The 20,339-nt window shown below is 47.9% G+C and overlaps 1 protein-coding gene across 2 annotated transcripts in view; it reads left to right on the top strand.

Annotated features, from left to right (window-relative positions):
- Positions 1–20,339, top strand: part of LOC133345080 (BAI1-associated protein 3-like) — a 58,111-nt gene that overhangs the window by 8,974 nt on the left and 28,798 nt on the right. For both annotated transcript variants that reach the window (XM_061555544.1, XM_061555537.1), the window contains 9 exons: positions 9,961–10,059; positions 10,719–10,778; positions 11,295–11,361; positions 12,600–12,756; positions 14,354–14,398; positions 15,202–15,267; positions 16,545–16,632; positions 17,218–17,328; positions 18,947–19,045. In XM_061555544.1, coding sequence (XP_061411528.1) covers positions 9,961–10,059; positions 10,719–10,778; positions 11,295–11,361; positions 12,600–12,756; positions 14,354–14,398; positions 15,202–15,267; positions 16,545–16,632; positions 17,218–17,328; positions 18,947–19,045 — 792 coding nt within the window. The remainder of the gene's footprint in view (positions 1–9,960; positions 10,060–10,718; positions 10,779–11,294; positions 11,362–12,599; positions 12,757–14,353; positions 14,399–15,201; positions 15,268–16,544; positions 16,633–17,217; positions 17,329–18,946; positions 19,046–20,339) is intronic.

Raw genomic sequence — 20,339 nt, 5'->3', positions numbered from 1 at the left:
AAGAACACTGCTCTAGTTATACATTAGTGAAGATCACTGTTCTAGTTATACATTAGTGAAGAACACTGCTCTAGTTATACATTAGTGAAGATCACTGTTCTAGTTATACATTAGTGAAGAACACTGCCCTAGTTATACATTAATGAAGAACACTGCTCTAGTTATACATTAGTGAAGAACACTGCTCTAGTTATACATCAGTGAAGAACACTGCTCTAGTTATACATGAGTGAAGAACACTGCTCTAGTTATACATTAGTGAAGAACACTGCTCTAGTTATACATTAGTGAAGAACACTGGTCTAGTTATACATTAGTGAAGATCACTGCTCTAGTTATACATTAGTGAAGAACACTGCTCTAGTTATAAATCAGTGAAGAACACTGCTCTAGTTATACATTAGTGAAGATCACTGTTCTAGTTATAAATTAGTGAAGAACACTGCTCTAGTTATAACTTAGTGAAGAACACTGTTCTAGTTATACATTAGTGAAGAACACTGCTCTAGTTATACATTAGTGAAGAACACTGCTCTAGTTATACATTAGTGAAGAACACTGCTCTAGTTATACATTAGTGAAGAACACTGTTCTAGTTATAAATTAGTGAAGAACACTGTTCTAGTTATAAATTAGTGAAGAACACTGCTCTAGTTATACATTAGTGAAGAACACTGCTCTAGTTATAAATTAGTGAAGAACACTGCTCTAGTTATACATTAGTGAAGAACACTGCTCTAATTATAAATTAGTGAAGAACTCTGCTCTAGTTAAACATTAGTGAAGAACACTGCTTTAAATTTCGATTTAAAGCTTTCGTGACTGCAGGGATTCATCTTCTTGGTTCTTTCGGTAAAGTCACGTAGAAGGGAAGTAATAAAATAATAAAAATAAAACATAATAAAATAATTCTCACGACGTTTCGGCTACAACGCAAGCAGCCGTCTTCAGGTGAAGAATGAAACACTGCCAAGCTTGGAGCGTATATATAAACTGGGTTGGAGGTGGAAGAAGAGCGCCTTGACAAAATAATTTGCATATCAATAGGAATTTAGCATATTTATGGGATATGCGTAGGAGGTGGGCGGGGGCGTTTCAAAGTCATATTATGCCCATGCATTATGCAGGATTAGCAGCATCTAAGGGTGGGGGTAGGGGGTAGCATTAACAAAGGGAGGCAATGTTAATAGTATGTAGAAGCAACGAAACATGTCAATGGGAGAGCGGTGGCAGGAGACCCGCAGCGGAGCAAATAATGCATTCCCTGTGGAGAACACAAAATACACAGTCAATGCCAGTGAGTGGACTGCGGTCTGAAAGTCACCGTAAACGTGAACAACAATCAGTTAAGATCTGCTCTAGTTATAACTTAGTGAAGATCACTGCTCTAGTGGTTCTCACCCGGACCACCAGTGGTCACCTGACGCTCCTCCAGATGGTCCCCACGGGGGGGTCAGGGGGGCTGTGATGCAAACGCAGTTTGATCCGGAAATAACCACGTCTCATACCCTGTGTTGTGGACACTAATTATTTGTTTACTTGTGATCTTTTTATATTGTATTTAAAATGAAGTTACGTAAACTATCCTGATTAAACTTACCCTAAGATCTAAATTTCCCCCCCTAAAAACAAATCAACCTTTTAGCTGCGTAGACTTTTTTTGTAAGTTCTGGTAATGAGTGATTTTTAGAGAGAGAGAGAAGTTATTGTGTTCTGTCACCAGGGGTGTGGGGGGCTGATGAGTGTGCCTGGGACCAACAAAGTCTGAGAAACACTCGGGTAGATAGTAAACGATCCTAACCATACGTCATGTCACGGTAGTTTACTCAACATTCCTGTGCACAAACATCGGAGAGAGACGTCACCGATGTGCTACAGTGGCGAGATGTTAACTACCTCGCCTGGTATACTGGAGGTCGTGGGTTCGATCCCAACCTTGACGATGCTTGCTGTATATTTGGAGTTTGCGCGTTCTCCCCGTGGTCACGTGGATTTTTCTCCGGGTCCTCCAGTTTTCCCTCCACATTTGGAATCAACCTCACGCGTTTAGAGTATTTGACTGCTATACATTTCCCCCATGATAAGCCACTACGTTGAACTATAATTTGTGGCCAGGTCGCTTCTGAAAAAAATTACATAGCTCAGTGGGCCTTACTTGGTTAAAAACTAAATTATTTTTGTTAGGTGTTGTTGACTTGCACACACTATCTGCCGGTTAGCTCTTATTGACTTAACAAACAAAAAAACGCACCCACAATAATATTTCAGCTGCCAGAAGTAAATCGGGTCGTGAACTCGGAATTCGCTTTCCGAATCCACTCCACTGATGAAGCTCGGGGCACTTTGAGTGACATCTCGCCATGAGTTGACGTTGCATTGAACCGTGACAAGTCTCAAGCCGCCACGGGTGAGGAACGCTCTCATTGCTCAGGGTTTGACCAACACATCGGCACGCACATTTACGGCACAGCGTGGTGCAGGTGTCTTGTGACCCCAAATAAATTGACCCCTAACGGTTTTTTCCTTTGCTTATTCATATCTATTTTAAAATAACCGTATTTATTTCACATGGCTGAAACGAGTTCATGTACTATTGAAGAACACTTTGTAGTTGGTGTATGGGCTCATGAAAGATCACAAACCAGAAAAAAAACTCGGAAAGATGTCCGAAATAGTTTTGTGTGTGAAAGATTTAACAAAAAAGATGTTACTTGATGAAGTCATATTGCTCACATTACATTACACAACCATTTGTATGCAAAAAAAAACTTTTTTTTGGGAGAATGAAATGGGGGGGGGGGGGGGGGAGTGGTTACAAGACATCCGGACTGATGTCTCCCTGTAAACGTGACAGGCCCGTCGGGTGGTGGAGGGTTTCCTCTTGGCGTAAAACTACCGCCATGGGACCTAACCCCCATAACAAATACGGATTATTGTATTGGCTAAGATAACCCACGTTTTAAGTTAATCTTCGATGATTGGAGGTGTTTAGGCGACACATTAGATTGCATGCAAACTCGTCCATTAGTAGGAGAGGTACGATGTCTTTGTTTTGCATTATAGTCACGTGTGTGGAGAGCATTGTCAATGTGTAGGGGTGTCAGGGGAAGAATTCCCACCAATAGGAGGGTTAGTGGGAGGGGTAATCGAGGAGATATAAGGGGAGAACGGGCGGGAAGAAAGGGGCCTTTGGCGGGAACGAGATTGGGACGGCTGGGGACAGGTGTGGATGGGAGAAAAGGATTAAAAGACGAACCCCCTGCAACCTTGTGTCGGCTCTCCTTTACAAATGTTTTAAACCCCCAAAAGTTTGGTAACAGGCCAGACAGCATCCATGTAATATTACTACACCCTATGTGAATCTACTGCTGGTTTAAGGCCTTCCCAATGCCGTTTCAGTCATGGCAGTTGTTTGAATATACTTCACCACACTGGGCAACGTGGGTTGGTGAAGTGGGGCTCTCCGCCGTGGGTCAGGATTCGAACTCAGATTGCTGGGCTCAGAGGGCAGTGCCCTTGACCACTGAGCCCATCTTTTTTGTTGTGGTAGAAAATAGCGAGTTGTCTTTTGAAGAAACTCAAGATGCGTTTGTGTGGCCGTCTGGAACACTCTTCCTTTTCATATTAGGAAGCCACTGGAGCTATGCACTTTTAAGTCTAGATTTGAAAACTAATTTCTTTAGAATTGCTTTTGCGTTCAACTTGTTGTCCTTGTTCGCACACCTATTGGCACAGTTGTTTATGTACGGTAAGAAAGAAGTTCAGCATACATACAGCACATTCATACAAGCCAAAAGGCACATTTCCAAAACCCATAGAGCTTGATGGACCAATCAGTACCCTTTCCCAGCATGAGAGAGACGGCATACTTCACGGAGTGGCACCAAATGCTTTGGGAGGTGTGGGATTCTGGGGCTCCACTGGGTAGACGGCTCAAGCAGTGGTGCTTCCTTCTTAAGATTGCAAAAAAATGTTAAAGACAGAGTTGCAGCCCTGTGATGTCTCGCTCATGCCACCGCTTGCAGAAGGGACTCCGCGATAGAGGGACCTTAGGGAACTCCACTGGAGAGAATTTCTGACCCACTCTTTCACACTTGCCAGACATTTGCAGAGGTGGGAGTAACCCGCGTCTGACCAGGGGCGGTTTCTTCATTAGGGCGATTGGGCGACGCACCACCAATGTCATTCAACCACAGAGTCACGCTAGCCGTCACTGCAGCCTCTGGATATAGTCCAATCAGCGTCATGTCACGTTCTGTGGAGTACCGCCTCTTTTTGGGCGATTTCACTCCGGCTGAGAATCGCCCTGAGTGGCCCCATAGACTTACATTCAAAGATGTTTTTTTTCGACCGGGGGGCGCTGCAATGCATTCTCTATGACTTCCGGGAGGGCTCGCACTAACGTGCTTACGTCATCATACGTAAGCACGTTTCATCCAACAATATAATTTGTGGCCACCTAGTGGAATCTTTAATAAAAGAAACTTGAGTGGTTTGTTTTAATAGTGAGTACAGAAACAAACAAGATGTATTGTAAGAGTCACTTTATTTTTCATTAATATTAAAGAAGTGAAGTTGCCTTTACATGCTTAAGCTGTTAATTTATCCATTGCATGGGTGGACCTTATCCTTATCAATCATCCAGACATTTGCCCCCCCTGAGAGATTTTGCAGGAGCCGCCACTGCGTCTGACCCTAATATTAAAACGAACTGCGAATTCAACTAACCGGTGGACTGCCGGGTAGATGGAGGATGAGCGGATTGAGCAAATTGAACAACGTCTAGTTTGTGGCCCTTTTCCCCGCCACACCTCCGATTAGCACGGTTGGCTACGTACAGTGCGAAAGAAGTTCAACATATGATAATTGGTTTTTTACCCTTCTATCTGGCAACAAAACTGACACCTTTTTACAAGGAGTCATGTTTGCATAGACCACAATACCTGCAGTCATAATGCAAACAAAAAACATAACTCTGATAATGTGCACTGTCCTTGAAGTTGATTGGTCCACACCCGAGACAGCGTTCCTTAGAGCCTAGTCTCACATGGGTTGGACCAGATGACGCCAAAAGGCGCACAACTCAAAGACAGTGCAACATACATACTTAGATTCAGAAGCCGTGCGAGTGGGCCTGGGTGGATTTCCACCGCAGTTTTTTTTGTGATACAGTATAACCGTCACTTGTGGGTGCTTAAGTGTTAGTGGGCCTGCTATGGTGAGCGATAATGCTGTGGTTTTCGTGCTGTGCTATGAACCCTGGCAACCCGAGTTCAATTCACGCTCACGACCAACACCAGTGACGATTATTTGAATCGGTCCTGGGCCTCCACTAGGTCGACTCAGCCTCATATGAGTACCTAGTGAAGCACTACTGGGGAGACAAAGGCAGCTGGGCGTGGTGCTGGCCACCCACCCCATCTAGTGCTGTGCCGGCCTTCATAGGTGCTCTTTAACAGCACTTGCCCGAACAGTCTGTTAAGGCTACACGGAAGGAACTTTGTATTTTGTATGACTGGGTACCTTTACTGTCACAGGGTCAACACAGAAGTGCAATTCCTCCTGTAAGTCGGCCAACTGTAGGGCCACGTAATTATTATAAAAAAAAATCGATCGTATGGCGTTAAACATTGGTGACATTTTTTTTAAATGATCGCCGCTGGGGGTGGAGGTCAGGACCATTGCCATGGAGCCGCGTGGCCGTGCAGCGTTGGGGCAAAGAAACAAACAGACGCCGGGCCGGAGTGAGGACCGCCCGGCACGGCTTGGGGGCTCATTTACGATAGCCGTGGGAACGCAGTTCGAGTTAACCTCCTGAGAAGTGTTTACATTTCGAAAAAGCAGTAATGCAGCCCTGAGATGTACTCATGCGAAATTAATCTTGGCCCACATCTGAGATTAAAATCTGCAAAGAGTCAAAACATGTGTTCCTGCGACTGTACCTGTAGTTTTCCTTCCTTCTGGCAGGAACCCTGAACATTTGAAGGTTATACCAGACCCCAAAACGATTAGTGCCGGTTCTTAAGCTAGAAAAACACCCGTGGAGTTGCGTGCGTATGGTTCACGTTCAGTTCATTTGGACGCGTTGTTATCGGTTCCCGTGATCCCTGGAGCCACGAGCGGCCGTTATATTCACCGCATTGTTGAAAATAAAATAACCCATTCTTGAATTCGCAACCATAAATTTGTGCCAATGTGTGTATGCATGTTTCCTTCGCACCATATGTAGCCGACCGTGCTAATTAACGGAGCTACCAGGAGACGATTACCTCCAGTATTTACCGAACCCACGCTAGATGGCTGGGTGCCTTTGTGTGTGTGTACGATTGTTACCCAGTAAAGGTTTACACAGAAACTCCGGTCCCCTGCTCCCAGCAGCTGTGGATCCTCTGACCGTGGCATTGGCAGGGCAGGTGGTGAGATGTCAACTACCTCACCTGGTATGCAGGAGATCGTGGATTCGATCCCGATCCTAATGCCTATATATTTGGAGTTTGCAAGTGCCTCTCTCCCCGTGGTCGCGTGGTTTTCTCTCCAGGTCCTCCGGTTTTTCCCTCCACATTTAGAATCAACATGCGTTTAGTGTATTTGGCTGCTATACATGCCCACTTGATAGGCCACTTTGTTGAGATATAATTTGTGGCAGCCAGGTCGCTTCTGAATAAAAGCTGTGTAGCTTGGTGGGCCTTACCTGGTAAAATAAAAATAAAAGTTCCGTTTATGCACTGTATAGTTTCACGACAAATGTTGCGTGTTTAGGACTTGTACATAATAATCTGCCGGTTGGCTCTATTGATGAATTTTTTAAATATTTTAGGCAGGAAATTCTTTTCAAATTTAGATTTTTTTCTAGGGGAGTACCCCTAAACCCCCTGAAATATTTGGTCCCCCCCAATGTTGATTCCATGGCTACGGGCTTGGTTAGATCACGTAAACATAAATGTGTCGTTAAACCTGCCACCACCAAACAAACAATTAGTAAGGTCTGTCACGTAAAAAAAAAAAAGTGCCAATTCGTTGCTAGTTCAGCACTAACCGGTGTGTAAACCCACAACAGTTACAATTCGATTACCGATACGTTTCGCCAGTAATTACAACCAGCCTCAACCAGGCGACAGCCAGAGCTGTAGAGCAATCCCGCTGTTTCGATTTGAAAGAGGGATAAATGTGATGTCCCGTTGCGCCGAATTCAACTTTTCACGGAGATTGTACCCCCATCCACGCACCAGTGTCGATCGGTGTATTGTAAAGGGCTCGCGTATTGTTGCAATATAAAAACACAAATTGGGGATTCAAGAGGCCCTCCTGATGGAGCTGACGGCCCAGGTCACATTTAAGGCTCTCAAAGCACCACAAGTTTAAATGCGTATCAAATGTATCCTCCGGGTACAAGAATGAAATGAATTGGCTCAAACGAGGACAGAATACACGACCTTGCCGTAATGAGGGAGGCTTTGGTGCAACAGGGAAACGTAGTGTCTCCCATTCGTGTTTGTTCCCTGGTCTACGGTGAACTGGTCTTTCGTGTCGGTCTCATTCTGGGCGTGCATGCTTTATAGCTCTTGCTGCATTTTTACCAAAGTCCACGTGTTTAAGCCGTATGTCATAGATGCGGCTGTGCACCAGGCGGTGGTGGCGCACACCCGTAACCCAGCGCAGTGGAGGCAGCAGTGGGGATTGGTGGATCAACGCACAGGTGTCGTGAAACTCCCTTTCCGCTGGGCATCGAGGAGGTGCCAATACCCTGGCTCACCAGAGGAAGGCAGAACAGCAAAAATGTGGACCCCACCAGTAACTGTCTGCATGGGATAGAGCGTTTCCCCCTCGCACGCGCGTGTCTTTTCCGGTTGCTCCGGTTTCCTCCCACGTGTAGACATTAATTGTTAGTGCAGGCGTCGTCTGCCTTCACGCTTGTGTGTGGTTGTTGTCTCTACAACAGCGAGTAAATCCTCTGCGGGGCGTTAAAAGCTGACCTGATGATGATTATTATTGGAGTCTTCTTCAGGCACAAAACCAGTGCTACTTTTTAATTATCTTAATATGTATATATGTTGAAATTTCATAATATAGGTTTTCTTTGGGGTTAGATCGTGTAAATATATAAATGTGTCGTTAAACCCGCCAACACCCGACACAGCCAATTAGTAAGTTTGTCACATAAACAGAACATACCAATTCGTTACTAGTGTAATGGGTTCGATTGAGGCGCACACTCTTCTGTGAAGGCAACACTATTTCTTCACACTTGCTACACACACTATACATTGGGTAGTGACCACCGGCCTACTCTCACGAACACTCAGGTATAGTAGCTAGCGTGGCCAAGCCACGAAGACCTTGGCCCCAACCTCTTCGTCTTCAGTCTTCATGAGGCGTCTTCATCCCGGGCGCGAACAGCCCCGTTCTCTCAGCGGCGCCCGCTTACACGCCTCTCCAGCGTGGCCGGCCACACCCTGGCCACGCCCCCCTTCTCGAACCCTCGAAAAGGCTCCGGACCCCGACAACGTGACCCCCAGGGTCCCCCCCCCTGGACCCTGACCCCCACCTTGATCCGGCTGGGGTCACCCAGAGTGCCACGGACTGCCACGACCTCCGTGGCACATGTCAACGGCCTCCGCACTGCCCGACCCGGCAGTGACGTTGTGTGTGTACAGACCCAACATGGTAGTGACGTCATGTGTGTGCAGACCCGACATAGTGACGTCATATGTTACTACACTAGTGTAGTGGCATAGAATAGTAATGTAGCAGCATAGTGCTAGCTACTGGCAGGGAAGGGGATCTGCGGCTTACGGCAGCCCTGACGTCACCAGGCCACATGATACACCAGAAGGGGGATCTAGGGTAAAGGTCACAGAAGGGGCACACCAAGAACCCGCTGGTAGGTTCTAGAAAGGGGGCGTGGCCGTGGGCGGAGTCAGGCCACGTGACAGTACAAGAAGGGCCCCTGTAGGGGACCTCGGGGCTGTTGTTGGAGTGGGATTCCTGTCGAGCTGCTGCAGTCTTCGTCACAATTCTTCTCGTCATCTTCACCATCCTTCTCGTCGTCTTCATCATTCTTCTTGTCATCGTCTCTGTCTTCACCATCTCGGGGCACCACCAGTCAGGCAGCCTACCAACTGTCCTGGCTGAGTAGCGTCGCTGACAATAGGCGGACTAATTATAAAGTGTTAACCCCGATGGTGCCTGTTAATAAAGAAGTGCCTGCAACTCTTATCGTCTCCGAGTTTGTCACTACACTAGTACAGCACACCGGTGTGTTGGAGAGACAATCCACAACATTTACAATCTGTAAATGTAAAATGTAAAAAATAAAACCTATATTATGGATATCGGTCGCGAAAGCCTACGTGTTAAAATGTTGAACTTCTTTTGCACCTTGCGTAGCTGTGTTGGTGCATGTGTCGCCTGCCTTCCGACTTGTCTGTGGTTCTTGGCGCCTACTTTTCATTATCATTGTATGTGTGTTGAACTTCTTTCACACTACACTTAGCTAACCGTGCTTATTGGAGGTGCGGGGATAATCGGAGGTGCAGCAGGGATTATCAAGTTCAGCTTTGCTGATCTGCTCTTTATTCCGTAAAAAAAAATACATTTAAATTCACTATCAATAATTTCACCCCGGGGGGTGGGGCGTGGGCACAGCGTGGGCTTGGTGGCTGTACTTATCCTGCAGGGCAAACCAGACATTTGCGGGGAGCTTCTTGAGCACGTGGTGTGAAACGTCGGCCAATGCTCTGATAACACAACCCGCAAAACCCCGTCGGGTGAGAACTTTGCGGCGCAGAGAGATGTGGAAAGAACAACCATTGCGGGTGCTCTCAACCACCGGTGCTGCGCATGGCCGTGGCCTCACGTCAACGCGCTTGTGGAGCTGATGACCACCGCACTCGTGATCAGCAGCTGTGACTGTGTTGCCCCCATTTACCCACCCGCCCATCCCGCCCCCCTCCGCCGCAGGACTTGCTGTACGAAGATGTCCTCTACACGCTCGTGCACCAGCCCGACGTGAAGAAGAAACCAACTCACACCAAGGAATTGCTGTGGCACCTCCAGAAGGTTAGTGGTGGCCGGGGAGAGGACTCTGTAGCCCTCTGCAAGGATTGCATGCATCCACGACCATTTTGTAGCATTTATGTATCTATCTATGTTTGTGTGTTTAACTTATTGCACATCGTACATAGGCAATAATGCTAATTGGAGGTGCAGGGGAAGGACAGCAAACTAAACGCAAAAAGCACTTCTAAATAAATTTGTTTTCAATCTGTTGCTACCAGTGGCTTCCTAATATCGGAAGGAAGAGAGTTCCAGGCGGCCACAGAAGTGCATCTGAAAGTGCGCGATGTGGTGACCGTCTTTGTTCGATGGGCAGCCAAAAGCCGCTGCTGCTGCGAGGATGACCGGAGTTCGTGTGATGGTTTATTCTCATTGACGAGATCGACGGGGTATTATCTGGACAACTTCATGAACGCTTTCCTACGCAGTCCTATTACTGTACATCAGCTTACAATGTACCGCCAGCCTCTGCTTGTGCCACGAGTGTTTACTTATTTATTTGTGCTTTCCGGTGTCTTGAGATTGCTTGGGTTTGTTAGATGCTATTGTTTAGATGCTATTGTTTAGATGCTATTGTTTAGTGGGTATTATTTAGATGATGCTATTGTTTAGACACTGCGATTGTATAGACGCTATTGCCAGACGGTGTTTATCTGTTTAAGGTTTTCGACAAGAGTGCATCCGACCATGAATCCATTCTCAAGAAAGTGGAATCTGCAGAGGTATGTGTCCAGATGCTCGACCCACTCTCTCTTTCACTCTTTCTCTGTCATGATTATAATTATCATGGCAGGCATTACCACCATCATCATCATCAATACCATTTACGTGTATGTAGCGGCGTCTAAACGCAACCACATTTACTGCTGGGCGAAGGCCTTCCCAAGCCACCGTCGTCGCCGCTGCCAACTCTCCCGATTCCGCGATGCGACGATCCACGCGAGCGCGGACGTCCATCGCTCCATCTCTATGGGAGGACTTCCTCTCGGACGCGCTCCGTTTGTCTTGCAGCCACTTCCTTCACGAGTCTCGATCAGTCGCGTCTCCTGCCCAAAGCCTCCACAAGTTTGAATCGGTTAGATGTTCTCCAATCCACGTGCTCCTTCTCTCTCTCTCTCTCTCCGTCTCTCAGTGTAATTCTAAGCGTCCGTCAACGTTTATCACAATAATAACAACCTACAATACTAATCGGTGCACATCGCTTATTTGTTTGGGGTTGTCTTTGTCTACACCTCCAGGCCCCAACGTTTTCTCTGAAGGTGACCGTGAACAGTGCTCACAAACTGGAGCCGAAGGACACTGATGGTGAGATGCGACGCCAATTCAAAGCCGTAGCCACCGAGACGTAGCCAGCGTAGCCACGGAGAAGTCAGCGTCGCGGCTGACGAGACCCCCCCCCCTCCCGCCGGTACCAGGGGTAGGCCTTGATCTTTCAAAGGATCGTCCTCTTGCTGGAGGCAGCAGCTGTCCTGGGGAAATCTCAAAATATTCCCAGGAGCGTAATAATACCGCCCTGAGAACGATTGTTTATGGGCGCTTCATAGATTTACATTTTTATTATTAATCTACGACACACCGCTCAAGACGAAACGTTTTGCAAGATATTTCTTCCCTTGATATTAAACTATTTAAACAATATTTTTTTTCACCAGGTAAGGCCCACTGAGGTATACAGCTCTTTTTCGGCAGCGACCTGGCCACAAATGAAGTGGCTTATCACGTGGAAATTTATAGCAGCCAAATACTGTAAACGCATTTTGATTCCAAATGTTGAGGGAATTGCTGGAGGACCCAGAGAAAAATCCACATGGGAGAGAGACATGCCAACTCCAAATATGCAGCAGGCATCAGGGTCGGGATCGAACCCACGACCTCCTGTATAGCAGGCGAGGGAGTTAACATCTCGCAACCATGGCACTCTAATCCGTAGCAACCGCTATTGCCTAGGGAGCTATGACACCCGTCCTTGCGTTGATTTTACAATCCGGGGTTCTCTTAGGACATGCAGAAGCCTGCTACAGCGGTAGCCCGCCGGGCTTACGACAGATCATAAGGGAACGCTAAGTGAAGTTTGCCACAGCAGATTCCTGGGCACCATGCAGAGGTTTCCCTCTGCCATGGTAAGCCGCATGCTGTTAACCCTTTCCCATTCCGAGACGTCTGTAAGTTACAGGGTGGGTGTCCTGTTCACCACTGAATCTCGTGCAAACGGCTGAGCATTAATTTTATTCGGAGAGGCGTAGCAGTGCCGTTGTTTTTAAAGACGCTTTGCTCACCACGGAGAACTGTAGCAACATGACTGCCACTCTACGATAGCTAGCGCCAAACTGTGCCACACGCCCTCCTGCGTGGCCTTTTACTTCTGATTCCGTTTGGATGACGTACTATACGTGTGCGCCATGAGAACGGAATCGTAAGTAATACTGCTGGCATGCACATGTGTCATCGGAATGGGAAAAGGGTTACGGCTGAACTGACCTGCGGCTTTAAATAACCCACGATAATCCGCGGGGTGTCAATCCCCATCGCCCCTCTTCACGCAGGGACCAACAGCCCGTACTGCACACTGGGCATCGTCCACGGAGTGGCAGACGCCTCCAAGAAGACGGAGGAGGACATGCTGTTCGAAGCGGACCTGCTGGAGAAAACGAACCGGCAGCAAAAGACCCTGGAGCCCGTTTGGAACGAGACGTTTCTGCTGTACGTAACAGAATCGGAATTTGAATATGTATTTACACTGGAGGAATCCAATGAGCTATGCAGCTCTTTTTCACAGATGTCCAGTCGGGACGGGTAAGAAAGTTACACCAAACAAGCCATAGAAACGATAGGAGTGCAAGATACAAGAATGGCAACATATCACCCCAATGCATACAAACGAAATTAAACCATCCCCATCTTACCAGACAAAGCCCACAGAGGTATTCACTTCGTTTTTAAAATCTCGGGAGGCAGCGCTTGGCCCCGACATCTCTCGTACACTCTTCCGATGCACAACCGAGAACGTTTGTTTCCGCAGGGCCGTGAGAAGGCACTTGGGCTTGTGTGGATAGGGCGCACGTGCACGTACGCATTCCACAGGCAAGGACGCGGCAAAGGGGCAGCCCTGGGATTTGCTTTGCTCGCCCCACTGCTTGTTGTCTCTGCTGTAACCCAGAGGACGACTGGCGACATGCGGCTTCCTTAGCTCTAGCCCAGAGGGCGACGCATGGAGTCTCCGTGAGGAGTCTCTGTGAGGAGTCTCCGTGAGGAGTCTCTGTGAGGAGTCTCTGTGAGGAGTCTCTGTGGAGTACCTGTGAGGAGTCTCTTTGACTGAATTAACACCCCAAATGCAATTCACTGCTTGCAGACAGACCATAGACCTCAATACGTTGAACAAGCGTGGCCATTGCGAATCGAAGCAACCTTAGACGTTACAGCTACACGCATAACCTGCGAACTGTGTAAATGGTGGCCTTATTAAAAGTGTGAAAGTGTGCACGTACATTCTAACAATAACTATAACTCAGTTGGAGCGGTGGCACAATGATTAACGCACTGAGCGAGTGAACCGAGTTAGATTCCCGATGACAAATAGACATTACGGGCGAGTGATTTCTGTCCTGGCCCTGAGCTCCCACCTTCACCAACGCACACTGACCACAGCGTGGTAGAGTCTGGTCATACAGCCCCCGTGACTGACATGTCTTGGGGGTGGAGGCCTTCACCCAGCCAGTGCATTCATTGACAACGGGCTCTGAATTATTACAAATGACTAATCCTTATATATATATTTTTTTATCAAAGCCTATTTTATAACCGTGGATTCACCACAGGCAGGAGCGGTGGTGCATGCTTGCAATTCACAGCCTGGGTGTACGGAGTTGGTGAATCACACAGGAATGGCGTTTGCGTGAGAACCCAACCAGTATGACACCGCGGGGTGGTCTGGGACTGCCTTGTCCAAGCTTGCGGTTGACGTCGACAAATCGTCAGGAATCTAGTTTGTTGTGCAATTAGTGCTTCTGCACTTTATTTATATATTTTTTATTTTTAGCGACTTGCCTTTCCCTCTATCTTGCCACTCACATCGTCTTTTGTATTGTTTGTTGATGTAGCACGCTGACCCGAGCTTAACGGCTCATCGGATTCTTCCAGGATAACTAAATATGCTGAGTCTGACATGCTGACAGCAGGTTCTGCAAGTAGAACTAAAGCCTAGGGCGTCGGTACAACGCTCGCATGTCATCTCGCTGGTCGGGTAAGAAACGTGAAATAATGAACTGTGATGACACCCCCTCTTCTTGTATCGCTTCAGGGAAGTGGAGTCCATGCAGAGCGATCTCTTCTGTCTCTACATCTGGTGAGCATGTCGTCTGAAACACCCCCCCCCCCCATACCTCGAATAAAACGATCACGCGACAGTGCCTCTTAGAGATAAATGGGACGCGCGTCTTGTCACCCGGAGTTTGACGGGTGAGCGGCAGGGCATTCTGACAAGGCAACGTACCGTACAGACGGTCACGCTTCAAGTTATTTGTTGAGTTTTGGAGCCAGGCTGGTCCAACGAAGGGTGGGGCCGTGTGCGCCACCAGACATCCCACAGAGCACACACAGCCCCCCCCCCCCGTTGGCGGCGCCAAAAGGGAACCCAACGCCTGGCGCCCAGAGGCTTAAGCGTCTGGACCCGCCCGGGAACCCAGAGCCCCCAGCAGCCCCTCCCTTATTATGTCACTACACATACGTACAAAGGATATAACTTTTGGATATCTTTGGGATTGGTCACTCCTGAGGCTTGGAGAGACGGAGTTAAGAGCGGCATAGCCCTGGGGGAGGGTGGTGTCTGCCAAATCCTCAAGTACCTGGATCATCATCATCATCATCATCTTGCCCAAATCATTTGGTACACACAGGACATTTCTACAATAAAAAAAAGTCTTTCACTTCACGTTTTTGTGATGTTTATCGGTTGGCGATGCCACAATGTCCACATCTGGCTCGACCCTTCCTCTCGTCCTGCCTCGTGCTTAGTTATGCACCAATATTGAACATCCCTCGCGGCGTACGTAGACAACCGTGGCTCACGTACCGTGGCCCAATGGCGGACCTCCCTCGTTCCTCGCGTCCGGTCGCAGACTCGGGTTGATTGCCCCCCTTTCGTCGCAGGAGCCACCACCAGTCGTCGATGGTGAAACAGCTGCGGAGAGTCAACTCGTTGGCAGGAGTACGCAAGTGAGTCAATTACTCAATTGGAAAATGTGGCGGCACTTGTCGCCTGTCAACTGCTGAGACTCGGTGAGGCTTTCCTGGATAAACAAGGGCAAGAATAATAATAATGATGAGAGTCTGCATTGAGTATTTTTCTAGCTCAATCACTGTAGACTACTTGCCGACATGAGGCCGAATGGGGCGGGGGGGGGATATTATCGCACGTCGATGACGAGCGAGAGACGTTTCAACGGTGGTGGGGAGACGGGAGTCGCCCATCTGAAATTCACGTGCCGTCGCGGTTTTCTTTTTTTTAACCCCTTCCCTGTTCCGTGATGTCTGCAAGTTGTGGGGTGTGGGGTGTCCCATTGCCTCGCCGAATCTCGGAACGCACCAGCGGTTCGGCGCTAAAGTTTATTTAGAGAGGCGTAGCGTCGCTGTTGTTGTTACTCGCCGCAAAGAACCGTAGTGGCACGACCGCCGCACTCTACGATAGCTGGCGCCAAAACTGTGCCGCACGTTCTCCCGCCATGGCCTTGTGGGAGCCTGCGTACGCCTTTGGACCTGAAGACTAATGTGTACGTCTTCGGAACGGAATCGGAAGAGAAACTGACGATGTACACGTATGTCATCGGAATGGGAAAGGGTTACATCAGAGCAGAATCCATTGAGGGAGGTGAACGCGGTGGACAGTCATGCATGTGCACAGCTGACTTCACAATCCACCACCTATTCTTTGGGTCTTTCGGTAAAGTCACGTAGATATGTTCAAATAAAATAACAAAAAAATAACAAAAAACTACGATGTTTCGATCACAACACAAGCGATCATCATCCTCCTGATGACGATCGCTTTACCGAAATATCCAAAGAATATGAATTCCTGCAGTCACGAAAGCTTTAAGTCAAGATTTAATCCACCACCTCACGTTCTAATAATGCCTGTCAGATCAACACAAGATTCAGCAGTCACGTATGAAGCATTCGGTCCGCATTTTGACACTTTGCATTCTGCTCGTCTGTCTGTAACAGAGTAATGCGCGAATTTGCCACTCAGCCGGTAATGTCCAAATGATGGGCTCACATTGAGGGCGAGGAATGAGACTGTGGATTGGGAAATACTTAAACGGAAAGTGATTCCTAAGGAGACTATACCAAGTAGTCTAATAATTATAGTGACCCTTAAATGTGAGCGGATGCTAGGAATGGACGTTTGGTAACTGATTGTTTGAGAAATCGCTCGTTATCTTGCAACGTTGCTCACGTGTTATTTATTTTTAATTCCCGTGCATTCCTTCCAGCATGGGCAAGATCGTGATTAGAAATTCGCTCAAAGCAAGAACGGAAAATGTTGACGTCTTCCTGGGACGACTCTGTTTGCCACTGAAGGTACGAACCGGTGAACAAATGAATAGGCTACTCACTGGTTGTTGTAATCACCTGCGAAACGTTGTACTCAAATTGTTTACTTTCCAACACACTGGTGTGCTGAAGTAGTAACTAATAGGTACGTTTTGTTTACGTGACGAACCTTAGTTATTGGCTATGTCGGCTCATGGCCACAAATGAACGCTCAACAAAGTGGCTTATCATGTGGAAATTTATATCGGCCAAATACTGTAAACGCGTGTTGATTCTAAATGTGGAGGGAAAAACCGGAGGTTCCAGAGAAAAATCCACGCGATCACAGGGGGAGAGACAGAGAGAACATGCAAACTCCAAATTTCCAGCGGGCATCACGGTCGGGATCGAACCCTCGACCTCCTGTATACCAGGCGAGGTAGTTAACATCTCTTCGCCACCGTCACGGGGCATCTCGAGCTGCCCCCGGTGCGTGTCGGCACAAACCGGCGCCGCGCTAATGTCAGCGTTGTGCTCCGCGTGCCCCACGTGCCCCCACTGTGCCCCCACGTGCCCCCACGTGCCCCCACTGTGCCCTCACTGTGCCCCCACTGTGCCCCCACGTGCCCCCAGGGTTTCCCGTGCGGGCCCCACGAGATGTCCTACAAACTCCAGCCACGCTCGCGCAAGTCCACCGTGCGTGGAGACTGCAAACTCACCACAGCGTTCGTGGTGGAAAGCCAGGTGCGCGTGCATGCGTGCGTGCGTGTGTGTTTGTACACGGGCTATGGAGGGGCCTAAGTATGTACAGGATGTACGTATTTATGTTAAACTTGTTTCGCGCCGTACGCAGCCAACCGTGCTAAGCGGTTGGCTGCGCGGGAAGGACAAGAAACTCAACACAAAAAGAAGTTGTAAAGAATTTGGTTTTCAATTAGGATTAAAAACAGCAATACCCCGATTTACGTCTCCACCACCCCAACCCCTTTTAGGGTGTTTTGCAAATACTTAGTGAATTTATTATTAATATATTACTATCTAATTTGCGTCACCTCAACCCGCCCACACTTACTTCACTGACAGCATCACCGTCCGTTATCCGTCGTCTCTCAGCCTTCGCCTCCACCACGACCACCACCACCTCCACCACCCACCACCCACTACTATTATCTTGTTAACTGCTTCCATTAAGATTGTTTCGATATTCGCCGTCGCACCTTCCAGGAGCGCATCCCCAACATAAGCCGGGGTGGTGTTACTGTGTATTATATATTGTAAACAAAATAATTATGAAGCCACCAAGTATATTTATTTATTTACCAATGTAAAATAAGCCCCTCCGATTCATATGGTTGGCTACGCATGGTGCGCAAGAAGTGCAACACACGTGTGTTGCACACTCGACATGAAGGACGTGGGCAGGTGCTCAAAATCGAGGGCAAGCACATTTATTTATTGTGGTTAATATTAATCTTGGGAAGAACAGCACCGTCACTCTGTAAAATGCAACAACACGTGTGTTACAACCAGCCTTGCTCCCGAGCTGCCATTAACCATGTGACTGGTATATCCGCGCGGTCATTCAATAACCCTGCCAGCCACATACAGGCCCGACTCAGTCATCACATGCTGCTGTACACACAAGCATTGATGCACTGCACAGCACATCAGGACTTTCACAGAACCACACTTTACTCCCTTACTGCACAAGGACATAATTAAAAGAGTGATCCATTCCTAATGTGCCACACGTATATTTATTTATTCGACTCGAGGTAAATTTACCAAACAGAAATCACTCGCAACACTCATTTCTTAAAAAAATAAAAAAATCCTCCTAACTTTAGCTGTGGAAAACTTATGAACGCTGTCACAACGTAACTCAAAGAAAACAACATTTACGATGGCCGCGCTACCGCTGCTTAGCTGTTACTTCCAACGTGGAACGGGGAGGGCCTTGAGGAGGGCCTACACAATATGGGGGCCTTATTAGCCTGCGGGTTAATCTGGCCCCGTGTGTACGGCATCTGTGGGGAGCGGCGGTGTAGCGGTTAGCGCGCTGGTGTTCCGAAACCGGCGACCCTTCGATTCCCGCTCACGGCGAACACCGGTGACGATTATCTGAACCGGTTCTGGGCCTCTTCAAAGTCGACTCAGCCTAACATGAGTACCTGGTGTGGTGTGCAAACAACAACACTGGGGAGACAAAGGCGGCCGGGCGTGGTGCCGGCCACCCACCTCCTCGTGTGCCGTGTTGTCCTTCATAGGTGCTCGCGAACAGCACTTGCCCCAACAGCTTGTTAAGACTATACGGGGGATCTTTTGTCTTTGTGTGTGTGTGTGTGTTCCATGTGACGGACAGTCGCAGCGATGCACAGGCCTGGGTAAGGTGGGAGTCTCCCGCCTGCAGACCTACAGGGGCCTGCTGGAGGTGCTGCTGAATTGGGAAGTACAACAACAGGTGACGTCCCAGCGTGCCCACACCACTGGGCGTGTGCAGGCGCCGTGGTGGCTAGGAGATGTTAACTACCTCGTCTGGTATACAGGAGGTCGTGGGTTCGATCCAAACCCTGACGCCTGTATAGTTGGAGTTTGCATGTCTCTCTCCCCATAGTCATGTGGATTTGTCCCCGGGTCCTCTGGTTTATGCCTCCACATTTAGAACTAACACGTGTTTAGAGTATTTGGCTGTGATAACTTTCCACACGATCAGCCGTTTTTAGCTGGGCTATTATTTGTGGCCAGGCCGCTTCTGAAAAAGAGAAGTGCATCTCACTGGGCCTTACCTGGTAAAATAAAAAAATAAAAAGAGTTTATTTTTAATAACATCACCGTGAAGCTCAATCATACACGCCTTGTATAATAAACTACACGCACGGTACGAGGTGGCAGGGGGCTACGGATACATTGCCCATATTCTTAGGTTTTTTTCTTATTCTTAGGTTTTTTCGGTAAAGTCACGTGGGTAAAATTTTTATTGAAATTAATAAAAGTAAAAAAAAACATTGCCCATCCTTATCCTCTTCCCTCGCCCCTCCACTCTTTCCATCCTTCCCCTACCCTGTCATGATCCCTAAGAACCCCTTTAGTGTGGTCACTCATTCCTTGCATGCCCCTGCTGCCTGAATCATTCTGTTCACTTGGCGATTATCAAACTACGTCAAGCGCCTTGAAGGAATTCGCTCTATAAATGTTTTGTTAGATTGGTTCAAAATGATAACATTGTGTGAACAGTGTCAGGCTCTTGTTCAGCGTTCTTTGTTGCAAGGCCTGCGGGCTGCTGGAGGCTCCTGGTGGCCTTTAGTGCGGCCCCCCACAATACACAAGTTAAAACACCTCCCATCATCATCATCATCATCGTGCTGCTGTCAAACCCCCAATGGTTTCAAATTTGTGGCGGCCCTCACACTGATGATGTCTTATCGGCGAAAGTGGCCCACCCTCTGAAAATGAGTGAGGAACACTGCTCTAGTTATACACACCACAAGTTAACGGCATTTACGGTGTTCACCAAAATGTGACATCAAGGTTGCGTTTCACCACCGTTTCCCCACCATCCCTCGCCTCACTACTCTCGCCTTGCACTGAAGGCTCACAGTAGATCATTACGCAGCAGCGTCACTCAAAATCTGCTTCGGACACCCGAGGTTCTCGAACTGTTACAGTCTTACGTCAATATACACTACACCACATTACTATATACTACACTATACACTACACTATACACTACACCACACTACTATATACTACACTAT

The sequence above is a fragment of the Lethenteron reissneri genome, chromosome 3, assembly GCF_015708825.2.
Source record: "Lethenteron reissneri isolate LAM-NWPU_2019-01 chromosome 3, ASM1570882v1, whole genome shotgun sequence".
Classification (NCBI taxonomy): Eukaryota; Metazoa; Chordata; class Hyperoartia; order Petromyzontiformes; family Petromyzontidae; genus Lethenteron; species Lethenteron reissneri.
This window is presented reverse-complemented; position numbering and strand designations above follow the sequence as displayed.